This window comes from Lipotes vexillifer, unplaced genomic scaffold (assembly GCF_000442215.2).
Source record: "Lipotes vexillifer unplaced genomic scaffold, Lipotes_vexillifer_v1.1 scaffold394, whole genome shotgun sequence".
Lineage (NCBI taxonomy): Eukaryota > Metazoa > Chordata > Mammalia > Artiodactyla > Lipotidae > Lipotes > Lipotes vexillifer.
The window spans coordinates 3,361,009-3,373,229 of record NW_006791731.1 but is presented as its reverse complement, the minus strand read 5'-3'; the positions used below and the strand labels follow the sequence as shown (position 1 = coordinate 3,373,229).

The window sequence follows — 12,221 nt, the reverse complement described above, 5'->3', positions numbered from 1 at the left end:
CGGATCTAATACGTTTTTACGCCTCAAAAGTGGGCCTTTCTGGTTCTTTCCTTCATTACTGTGCTACAAAATGGAAAGTCCAGACGGGCTTTTCAAAATCCTATATAATGATAAGCTATCAGGAATAACAAGATAAACATAAACCAAGAGAGTAGCATATGTCACTAATTTTCCCCCCTGTGGAATTTTGTTTCAGAAATAACAGTCATTATTTTAATGCTAGAGCTTCGTTTCATGCGGCCAAGTCATGCTGGTTATGTGACACTGACAACCAGAGGCGTCGTAACTGCTGCTGACCTTCAACATTTCAGGACCTTTCATTTATGCTTCTAATTGCAGACTTTGCCACAATGCTGATGAGAGCAGGAAGCAGCAGGGAACAGCACCTCAGTCAAAACACTTATGAGCTGTTCATTATACCCACATGGAGCCATTGCTTTTTGTCAAAAAATTAAGCTGGAAGTATAAAGAAATTAAGGGATGTGTATATGTATTTATGTACACAGGTATGCGTATATTTGTGTTTGTACACACACTCACGGGTATCTCAGATTTGTTGAAAAGCAAATACAATAAATTCATCTCAATTTGGGCTTAATTATAATAAAATTTATGATTACTTAAGTAAAGGCAGAAGTTTGGCTCTTTGAATACCTACAAATAGAGACGTGCTCACAAACAGACTGAAATTAGAATCACTCCATGACATGGGGGGGTGATCCCTGTCCTGATGGGTGGATTGTAAATGCTCAGCTCCAGGTCAGGAGCTTGTGATGGGGGAACACACGTGCCTCATAAGTGCCCAGACGGTAGTTCAGACCCCTGAGAGTCCCACAAAGGTCTGTGTGTCTCTTAAGTGTCCCTGATCCCTACCATATACTACAAATGCAAAAGGATTTTTTTTCTTCTTTTTTTTTAACATCTTTATTGGAGTATAATTGCTTTACAATGGTGTGTTAATTTCTGCTGTATAACAAACTGAATCAGCTATACATATACATATGTTCCCATATTTCTTCCCTCTTGCGTCTCCCTCCCTCCCACCCTCCCTATCCCACCCCTCTAGGTGGTCACAAAGCACCGAGCTGGTCTCCCTGTGCTATGCGGCTGCTTCCCACTAGCTATCTGTTTTACACTTGGTAGTGTATATATGTCCATGCCACTCTCTCACTTCGTCCCAGCTTCCCCTTCCCCCTCCCCAGGTCCTCAAGTCCATTCTCTACGTCTGCGTCTTTATTCCTGTCCTGCCCCTAGGTTCTTCAGAACCTTTTTCTTTTATTATTCCATATATATGTGTTAGCATACGGTACTTGTTTTTCTTTTTCTGACTTACTTCACTCCGTGAGTCTGTAAGAGCAGGGATTAGAGCAAGACAGGAAAGCAAGGAAGATGGAGGAGAAAAACACAACAGGGAGACAGCCTCATCCACCAGAGGGCAGACGGCAGAAGCAAGAAGAACTACAATCCTGCAGCCTGTGGAACAAAAACCACATTCACGGAAAGACAGACAAGATGAAAAGGCAGAGGGCTATGTACCAGATGAAGGAACAAGATAAAACCCCAGAAAAACAACCAAACGAAGTGGAGATAGGCAACCCTCCAGAAAAAGAATTCAGAATAATGATAGTGAACATGATCCAGGACCTCGGAAAAAGAATGGAGGCAAAGATCAAGAAGACGCAAGAAATGTTCAACAAAGACCTAGAAGAATTAAAGAACAAACAAACGGAGATGAACAACAACTGAAATGAAAAATACACTAGAAGGAAATCAACAGCAGAATAACTGAGGCAGAAGAACGGATAAGTGACCTGGAAGACAGAATGGCAGAATTCACTGCTATGAATGAAAAGAAATGAAGACAGCATGAGAAAACTCTGGGACAACATTAAACGCAACAAGATTCGCATTATAGGGGTCCCAGAAGGAGAAGAGAGAGAGAAAGGACCAGAGAAAATATCTGAAGAGATTATCGTCGAAAACTTCCCTAACATGGGAAAGGAAATAGCCACCCAAGTCCAGGAAGCACAGAGAGTCCCATACAGGATGAACCCAAGGAGAAACACGCTGAGACACACAGTAATCAAACTGGTAAAAATTAAAGACAAAGAAAAATTATTGAAAGCAGCAAGGGAAAAACAACAAATAACATACAACGGAACTCCCATAGGTTAACAGCTGATTTCTCAGCAGAAACTCTACAAGCCAGAAGGGAGTAACATGATATACTTAAAGTGATGAAAGGGAAGAAACTACAACCAAGATTACTCTACCTGGCAAGGACCTCATTCAGATTCAATGGAGAAATCAAGAGCTTTACAGACAAGCAAAAGCTAAGAGAATTCAGCACCACAAAGCCAGCTCTACAACAAATGCTAAAGGAACTTCTCTAAGTGGGAAACACAAGAGAAGAAAAGGACCTACGAAAACAATTACTCTCCAGAAAGTGGGCACAGAGGGAACCTACCTCAACATAATAAAGGCCATATGTGACAAACTCACAGCCAACATCTTTAAAAAAAAAAGCACAACAGGAAACTTTTCTTTATCTGAAGAAAAGGGGGTCAATCAGAGGGGAGTGAGGGCATGACCAGAGACCTGCGAGGGCCCCTGATGGGCAGCAGGAAGAGGAGAAGGCATGGGGCTCGCAGGCAGGCCTCCCACGCGGCCAAGGCCCTGCGCACGCAGACCACCTGCAGGCAGAACACACCGAGAGAAGTCAGCGCCCTCGGAGCAGGCAAGATGTGGGCACTTCGTGCTCAGGGTCGTCCTCAGCGCTCCTGTGTCCTACATTAACGCGCCAGCCGCACAGCAACCTGTGTGGTGGGAACTCGCACCGGGTTCACTCAGCACCTCCTCTGTGACAAGCGCTGTTCTTAGTTCCCGGGCCCCGGCGCTGCAGTAGTGAGGTAAACAGACCACCCCTACCCCAGAAGGACCTCTTACAGGTGTCGTTTTTACCTAATGAGAAAAAACTACCTGAAATACCACTCAGCTGGCATGTGGTGAGTGCTAGAAAGTAAAAGTTATTATTACTGCTGAGACATAAAATAACCCTAACAGCACTACGAAGAAAATAACACGGACCCCGGAGGAGGCAGCGTTTAATTCCCTGTGGAAGAGCTTCACGGGGAGCTCACTCACGTTCCCGGTTTAAGACATTGTCCCGTCTTCACATTTATATTCCATCATTTATTGATACTGAGAGCTTTTTAGTTACTGCAGAATATAAGTGACAGGGATTATTCCCTTTGTATATTTTGGAAGCAGATGGTTTATTTTCATTACTTTAATTCCACATGTAAACGTATGGCAGCTCGGGATGAGAATTAAAAAAAGAATGACAGCTTTAATTTTTCACTTGCAAACGTGTTGTTTCGAGTGGCCAGCCCGTGCTATACATGATGGAACCAGCTGTGTGATCCCAGATTTGTCATTTAACCTCTTCGGCCTTCACCTTCCCTATCCATAGAGCGAGGGTAATAATACTTGACCCCCTGCCCTCGAAGAGGCTAAATTGAGAGCTGGGCGAGAAGGTGACTGCTGACAGTGTTGGAAGGACCCAGCCCCAGAGGCTTCTCCAGGGATTCTGCCGGGTTCCCACGAGCGTTTCCAACCTCCCACATCACTGCCAGTAAACGATGAGCGAGGGCTGCCCAGGTAAATACGGAGAGTGGCCACCTCTCAGGCTGGGCAGGGATTGGCTGGAAAGGGCCATGAGAGGATTTTCCGAGGTGATGAGAATGGTCTGTGATATATCTTGATAAGAGTTTGGGTGAGACACGTACTTGTCAAAACTTATCAAATGGTAACTTTAGGTTTGTGTATTTCACCCCATATACTGTTTACCAAAGAAAAGTAAACAAACTTTGAAGTCTAATTAATGATATGCATGCTAAAGTATTAACGGGTAAAATGCACAGAAATCTGCAACTTATTTTGAATGACGCAAAAAAAACAAGATGGATCAATGGATGGATAGGAGGATGGATAGCCAAACGTTACAGAACCTAGATGGTGGGTTTGCAGTGTTTGCTGTAAAATTCTCTCCACTCTTCTGTATGTTTGAATATTTTTATAATGAAAGATTGGAGAGGGAGGGAATGGCTGATACAAAGAATAAGTCCCATAAGAGTTCAAAAGCGTAAGAACACCAAAGGCAGGGGAACGCACTCGCTGCCTTTGAGAGACTCGCACCTGGTTGGAGGGAGACCAGAACACAAGCAATGACAACTCGGAATGAAAGGGGCTCCTCAGAAGTCACCCGGGCCTCTGAGACAACAAAGAGGGGCCCCAGTCACCCAATCTAGGAAGGCTTCCCAGAGTGACCACGAAGCAGAAACCCCAGGATACGTTAACTGCAGAAGAGGAGGCAAAGGCAGGAACAGAAGTTAGCAAGTCGGCTCCCAGTGAGAGGAGATGGTTTATCCTCAAGTTTAGAGAGACAGCACGAACGTCGAGGAGACTGAAACTAGTTCCTAACGGTCAGCGTGACGAGAGTTTAAGGGGAGAGGTGGCTGAGGCTGAAGCTTGGGGCAGAGGCCAGGGATACGGGGCCTGGGGCGCGGGGACAGCAGGGGCTTCCAAAGGAGAACCCTGAGGATCTGTGCTTCGGAAAGGAGAAGCAAGTTTGTAATGAATAATGGACACGTGGTTACCATTTGGGTTTATTTGAGAAAAGCAAGAGATATTTTCCAGTTGCTAAGCTGTGAAGGCAAGGTAAATCACAGGAGATGTGAAAATTTTTACCATTATGTACTCTGCAATTTTCTGTCATTCAATGTTAGTTCGCTTGTTCAAACATCAACCAACCCCTTTAACCATTTAATTAACTTCAGAATACCAGATGAAGGTATTTCATGTCAGGGAGGCATTTTCTACCTAATCCATATGTGTTTGCTCCTGAAAATAGGAGAGAAAGGGAAGAAAGGATGCGATTAAGGTAGGATCATCAAAATTCCCCAAAGACTCAGAGACACAAAACGCAATGTCCATAAAAGAAAAGAATGATTAGGTGAACCATACTAAAATTAAGAACTTCTGTTTATCCAAGGACATGGCTGAGAGAGTGTAAAGGCAGCGGGTAGAGTAGGAGGGGATATTCACACCACACAGTTCCAGCAAAGAACTTACACCCAAGATCAAAGACACCCTGCAAGTCAGGAGAGAGGGGCAGACAGAGACAGCGAAAGAGACAGACACACAGAGACAGAGAGAAACAGAGACAGAGAGAAGGCAGAACACCCACTGGGAAAAAAAGGACAAAGCGCTGGTATGACAAAGGACCTGAGTATCCAAAACCACGTGAAAGGTGTTCAACTTCGCTGGTCATCAGGGAAATACAAATTAATCTCTGGTGTTAGAGCATTACACCCCACCTCCCTACCGTGGATAAAATGACTACGATGCCACAGGGCAGAGGGGACTTGGGGCAGCCGTCACTCTCATACGATGACTGTGTAACTGGACTTTGGAAAAGTAGTTCTGAAGCCGAATGCCCGTGGCCCCATGGCCCAGCATCCGATCCTGGAGACCCTCACGGAGATGGCGACCTCGGCCCGCCAGTGCCAGGAGCCCCGGGACAGCAGTGTCCTCAGCAGCGCCCAGGTGCGCCCAAGCTCCCACTGGATGCCTGGCTCACCTCGCTCCTACGTCAAAGGCATGTAAACACCCCGAAATCCCACCAGCTTGCTCTCCCTGTTTTTTCTTTGTCTTTGGTCTCCCCAGACAGTATAATTTCTCTAACTTTATTAAATGACCTGATTTTACTTCCACTTACTACTCTCGATGCCCTCCCCCCCACCCACCCCCCCACACACAATATAGCCCCCCTTTGATCAGTACCACTCACTAACCACAAGCAGACCAGGTCCTCTGCCGCATGCTGCCTCACTTAATTCTTAGAACAACTTTTCATGGTAAGGACCACCTCCCCTGCTTACCCAGGAGGAAGCTGAGGCATGTGAAGGACAAATAGCAAGTAAACAGTGAAGCCAAAGTTTAACACAGGTCTTATGACACCCAAGCTACGTGTGCCTTAGAACTAGGAAACAGAATCTATCTTTAAGAGGGAGTGCCCAGGCTGTTGAACCCACAGAAAACACTGAGCTGGATGGATGGATCCTAGATGGTAATGCTTCTGAACCTGCAAATGCTTCTCTTCATTCATTCATTCCAGGATACGCTTCCCGAGATCGGATCATTGTTAAGAGCATAGGGGATATGAAGGTGCATCCTGTGCTCCATTATCTTCCTTTGCGTGTTCTTCACGCATGATTAGGACAAAAATTTCACAGTGGTGTCAAATTAAAAGTGCAAGAGGGCTTCCCTGGTGGTGCAGTGGTTGAGAGTCCGCCTGCTGATGCAGGGGCTGCGGGTTCGTGCCCCAGTCCGGGAAGATCCCACGTGCCACGGAGCGGCTGGGCCCATAAGCCATGGCCACTGGGCCTGCATGTCCGGAGCCTGTGCTCCGCAACAGGAGAGGCCACAACAGTGAGGGGCCTGCGTACCAAAAAAAAAAAAAACAAAACTGGAAGAAATTTTCAGGCTTTCTGAATGCTGGTTATCTAATGTGTCTCTTCTGCAAATAAAAAAGATAAACATTTCTGGGGTCAAACCTACTTAAATTCCCTACCTTTGGTGGTGAGAATTTTTGAGGTGACTTCCAGTTTCTCCAGTGGTTCCATCCCAATATTTTCCAGTTTCACAACAAGGTGCTGAGTTTCTCCATTGTAAAGCTGGACTGACACATTAGTGGATATTTCATCACCAGAGGAAGGCTGCAGTGAATGTGCAGACCTAAAATAATAGTAATAATTATAATAAATTTTAGAAACACAGAAAAAAACAAAGAAAACCAATAGCCATTTTAGAATTATTCACATCACCACACTTAAACATTTCAGAAACAGGGACTAGGGAGCCTTGGCTTTAACATGGAATCAGTACCCAGCGTCCAGGAACTCAAGGGCAAACTGCCACACGATGAGCGCTGTCTACATGCAGACACGCCCTGGGTCACTGACCTGTCATCCACGTGATCACTCTCACTGGGCCTTACTTTCTCAAGCGTGCGTGAAGCAAAAAAAATTCTTAATGACTGGATTATGGTGAGGACAAAAGTGAAACAATGAATTAATTCAAATGATCCGTGAGCATGCTGCACTCTTTGAAAATTTTTTTAAATCTCATGCTCAGAAATGGCCTGGGAAAATCCACTGATTTAAGAAGAAAACTTAAATGAACCATTCCAAACGATAACATGGGAAGTGGAAAAAAATGAAGAAAAATGAAAACTACATACAACAGCCTCCACATCACAGGTAAAATCGACGAGCAACGCTGGCAACTCCTGACAGGACCCAGGGCAGCTGACGGGTCCTCGGCACTGGTTAGCTGGGGCCCTGGACCAGAGGCCCCGACCCGAGCCTCGCCCGACACTCCCTTGAGGCTCCGGCACTGCAGCCCTGGTCTGAAGCTCCAGCCTGAGTCCTACTGACTGTCACTCAATCCACAGTGCTCATTACCCTGGTGTCTCCTCCCCAACCCACAGGCAGCAAAGCCACTTCCGAGCAAGGAGGGACCGGTGACCACAGGGAAAAGGCTCTAGAGGCACAGTGGGGACGAAAGCCAGCCAACAATGAGGCAGGTGCGTGTGTGGGAGGTGGGGTTAAAAAGCGCATCCAAACCACATTTTCCGAAAATAACAGCATAAAGAATCAACGTGAATTCCTTTGCATTTTATACCTGTAAAGTTTTTCATGAGTCAAGAAATAAACTTTCTCTGTCAAGGAAGGAAAAGTGACTCCCGTCCTCACTATAAATGACTTCTTTCCACATTTTAGCAGGCAGTCCTCTCCTTCTCAAGTGAAAGCTGTTTGTAGTCAATTTGAATTTGCAGAGAAGGTGTTTAGGAAAACTAAAACACAGCCTACACAAATTACTCTGCCTCTCAAGCAAAGAGGATGCCAGCCCCTCTGGTACGGTGGGAAAAGAAGGAGGGAGAAAGCAGAGAACCATGCAGCCTGGCCGCAGGCCCAGCCCGGACACAGGCGCTGACTGTCCCAAAGCACAGCGTCCCACCCATCAGAGCCCTGAGCTGGGACGAGACGAGGCTGGCACTGAGAAGGGGCCCATCAAGTAAGTGACTGAGCTTTTGAAACATTTCAGAAAATACCAAGATACATTTTATAAAAACAGCCCAAAGGATAAACATTAAAGCATTATTCATATGAGCAAAAATTGAGACAATCCCAAATTCCAAAAGCAAGGAAATGAATGGTGATGAGATTCTGAGATACCTTTAGGATGTAATTTTTTAAGCAATTAAAATAGAAATTTTTAGCTAATGTTATACATTTATGCAAGAAGTAATCTATGATAGTATATAAAATATATGATCTCAACTATTCAAACATTTTTTTAATGGATAAACAGTGGAAGGAAACACCAGAAAGCATTAATAGTAATTCACTCTGAGATTTCCCTTTCTTCTTTATGCTTTCCTATAATGCTAAAGGAAAAAAAAAAAAAAAAAAAAAAAAAATATTTTTTACATTTTTTTTAGCCATAATTTTAAATTTAGATTTGACTGTGGAGTCCTACCAGGCAGATTTGTTGATTACAACAAAACACGGATGGCCAAATCAATATAAATGAAAATTTTAATAAGAAAACTTTTCTGCTGACATGCAGCTACTTTACTCGTTTTCTTCTAATAAAAAAAAAGGAAAAAAAAAAAAAAAAAAAAAAAGACTATTTTTTAGAAGATAAGACTTTTTCTTAAGTTCTCTAAAACCTCAACTGTTTCTCACCAAAATTACGATTCCAAAGCCTAATTTCACATTTTGTTCTGATCTTGGTAAGAAACACTTCAACTGTATTCCAGTTTGCTGCAAGCAGAGCACACTGCCTACTGGTTAACTCGAAGAAACCCTTCGCCCCTATTCTGGTCACAACGATCACAGGTTAACTCAGACCCTTGGGGCCCCTGCAGAAGGTGTACCGAACAGCACTCCTAGGTGCCCCTCTTGTCAGCAAACAGACCCAGTGCTGCGCGTGCTCTACCTGGGCAGAGACGTGCTGATCTGCAGTCTGGGCAGAGCAGGGATGACTTCCACTGTGGAGCCGCTGGTCTTTATTCCCGGGAGATTGTCCAGCAAACAGTCGCTAAAGACACCAAAGACCGTGGTGTGGTAACCTGGGGACAAAACGCAAAGCTTCACCACCTGAAAAGGCTTCATGAGACACCCACGCCTCAAGGCAGCCCCGGGGTGACAGGAACGCAGGGTCCCTTTCCGACCTGAGTTGAGATTTAGGCCCCGGCGCCTGCCAGGCTCGCCCACAGCTCCCACGCTCAACCCCAGACCCTCAGTTTCCTTGAGCAGAGCTGCAAGCAGCACCTGCGTGCCCACTTCACAAGGCTGGCTGCGTCCAAGCGACAGTGTATAAACTATAGATCTCACAGAGCTTAATACTTAGTGTCTCATCCCTTTACCAATTTGCTTTTCAAATTTATCCATCTCTAAAATGAAAATGATAGTTTGTATTCCTTTCCAGGACATAATGTAACTTAATAAGTATTTGAAAAAAATGATTCCAAATCTTCTGTTGAGAGATGAAAGTTCAAGTGTCAGTTACGCTTTTATAGCTGTTACGTGATGCGGCAAGTCTGCTCGATGTATGTGCACAAGTACCACACTGTAAGATTAGCAAAATTTCCGTGGGAAAGAAAACCCTCCATGGGTTAGATAAGCACTTGAAATTGTTTAAGCAAAGCTTTAAAATGGCTTTTGAAATTCTGAGATAATTATTATAAACAACATTCACTGTGTAACAAAATCAAATAATACTCGATGGCTAAATGCCTAGGGTGACAATTTTTCCGCATTCATATTAAGTGGCTACATACTCAACAAGAAGCAAGCTGGCACCTGATACAGCCTCATCAATGCTCCCCTTTACCTTCCGCCAGTTCCAACTGGCCCCTCAACTTAAAATAACTCCAATTCACGGCACCCACATTTCCTTTTTTTAAAGTATGTTCCTTCTAAGACTCCTTTAAATTAACTTGCGAACATTTTCCTCCCCAGAAACCCACAGCTGGCACAATGCCCTGTCATACCCTGTCTTTCTATGAAACCTGATAGGATGTGGCTTTGTCTACGAGGCAACCTTTGTTTGCAGTTTCTTAATTAAAATCAATCATTTTCCTTTTCTCACCCACTGCTGAAGGTGACTGCAAATAAACTGAGAATGTGATGACAATCCTGCGTGTATGTCCAGTGATACTTTACACATAAGGCTCCCCAAACAATGGACACCAACTAGTCTGTCCCAGCGACCTCTCGTCACCGAGGCTTCACCACTCATGCGTGGACCTATCGGTCCTCGGCCGGGTGTCACTCTGAATCAAGCCTTTCGGTCCTGGCTACCTCCTCTCTCATCTGTCTCCTCTGCTCTATTCCCAGCCACAGCCGGGGTCCGATGTCTGACATCCTCTCCCTGGGCTACGGCTGGAGCTTCCTAGCTGGTCTCCTTTCTCCAGTCCTGCCCGCCTGCAGCCCGTCCTCCAACGCAGCAGCCTGGAGCAGCTCTGAACCGCCCGTCAGACCGTATCTCTCCTCTCTTCAAATAACGCAGCAGCCCACACGGCCCTCAGCAAGACTTCTGAGGCCCTCTGGGTCGGCCCTCTGTCTGCCTTCCCAGCCTCATCACCACACCCCTCTGCCTTAGACCAGTTAATTCTGAGCCCCGCTCCAGCTCCCTCTGCACCCTGTTCTCTCTTACCACCAGGTAGGTAAGAGCCTGGACCAGATGTTCTTCCTGCCTGGATCCCCCTTACTCTCCATCCCACTCGTTCGGATAACCCCTAGTTCACCTTCAAACCTCAGGGTCACTTGTCAGGAGAAGTCCTTCTCTGCCCACCTCCCGTTCTGGGTCACCCCTCCCCCACTGCCCACAAGCCAGGGCTCAGCCCATCTCAGCACTGCCTGCAACACACCCTCACCTAGGATGCTGTTGCCTCTCTGCTCGAGAGAGATCACCTTTCCCAGTGAATGTTTGCTCTTTCAGCCACCAAATAGCGAAGAGCTACTACGTGCGAAGTGTGAGGATCCAGCCGGGCAAGACAGACGAGGCTGGCAAGGCAAAAGCCAACACGCCGCCGCAATCAGTGGCATGAAGGAGGGGCCGGTCCGGCGGAGGGGAGCTGAGGACGGCCTCCAGGGGGAAAGGAAGGCTGCGCTAGGCACTGGAGAAGCGCACCAACAGAAGGAAAGCATGGCGTGTTTCCGGGACAGGAGTCGTATGAGCCGGCAGAGATGAGCAGGGCCCAATCACACAGGGCTCCACAGCCCTGGTAAGGCGTGCAGCCCTGATGGAAAGTGCATGGTGAAGGCGCCAAGACTTCCAGTCCAGAGATGACATGACCAGACTTGCCCTGTGGAAAGGTCACGTGGCTGCAATATGGAAAGAGTGAGGGCAGAAACACCAGTCCTGAGGCGTCTGTGACAAACTCTAGCAGAGGGTCCTGTTCTGCCAGACCAGAGCGGCTGTGGAGGTGGAGAGGGTGCGGATGACACGGTCAGTGTTGTAGGGGGCAGTGAGGAGGAGACAGGAGCAGGGAAGGACCACTCCCAGTGCCCGGGCAGGGCAACTGGCCAGACGGCAACACCCTCACTAGGACGGGACCACGGCAGGAGGGGGAGCTTGGGGGATGAGGTGACGGGCTCCGGCTGGGACATGCTGTATGTGACGTGCCCACGAGACAGCCAAGAAGATGGGTGGGAAGAGGCTGGATGTGCAGGTCCAGGAAAGGGGTCTGGACAGGAGGCGTGGCCCTGGGAATCAGCAGCATGGAGATGGGACCTGAAGCCACGAAAGCAGATGACTCTGATGGGACTGCCGAGAGACGGCAGGTGGAGAAAGGAGGGGACGAGAGAGGAGGGAGGGAGGGGTGGGGGAGGGAGGGAGGGAAGGACAGAGCTGGGCGCAGACTGAAGGGTCGGGCTGAAGAAGACAGTGCCCCCGAAGGACGGGCAGGAGAGGCGGCAGAGACACGAGGGCGACCAGGCGAGCGCACCCGGGAAGGAGGCGGGCAGCGGTGCCAAAGGCTGCTGAGCAGTGGAGCTGGACAAAATCTGAAATGTAGGCACCGGAGTTAGCCGGAAAAATACTGCCAGCGGCCTCAGCGACAGCAGTTTTGGTGAGGTGACGGCTGG

At 47.1% G+C, this 12,221-nt stretch overlaps 1 protein-coding gene across 1 annotated transcript in view; it reads right to left on the bottom strand.

Moving 5' to 3' along the window:
• Positions 1–12,221, bottom strand: part of TRAPPC9 (trafficking protein particle complex subunit 9) — a 521,576-nt gene that overhangs the window by 378,250 nt on the left and 131,105 nt on the right. Inside the window, exons 14-15 of the mRNA XM_007464593.1 lie at positions 9,067–9,199; positions 6,635–6,798 (exon numbers count right to left, since the gene is read on the bottom strand). Of these exons, the coding sequence (XP_007464655.1) occupies positions 6,635–6,798; positions 9,067–9,199 (297 nt within the window). The remainder of the gene's footprint in view (positions 1–6,634; positions 6,799–9,066; positions 9,200–12,221) is intronic.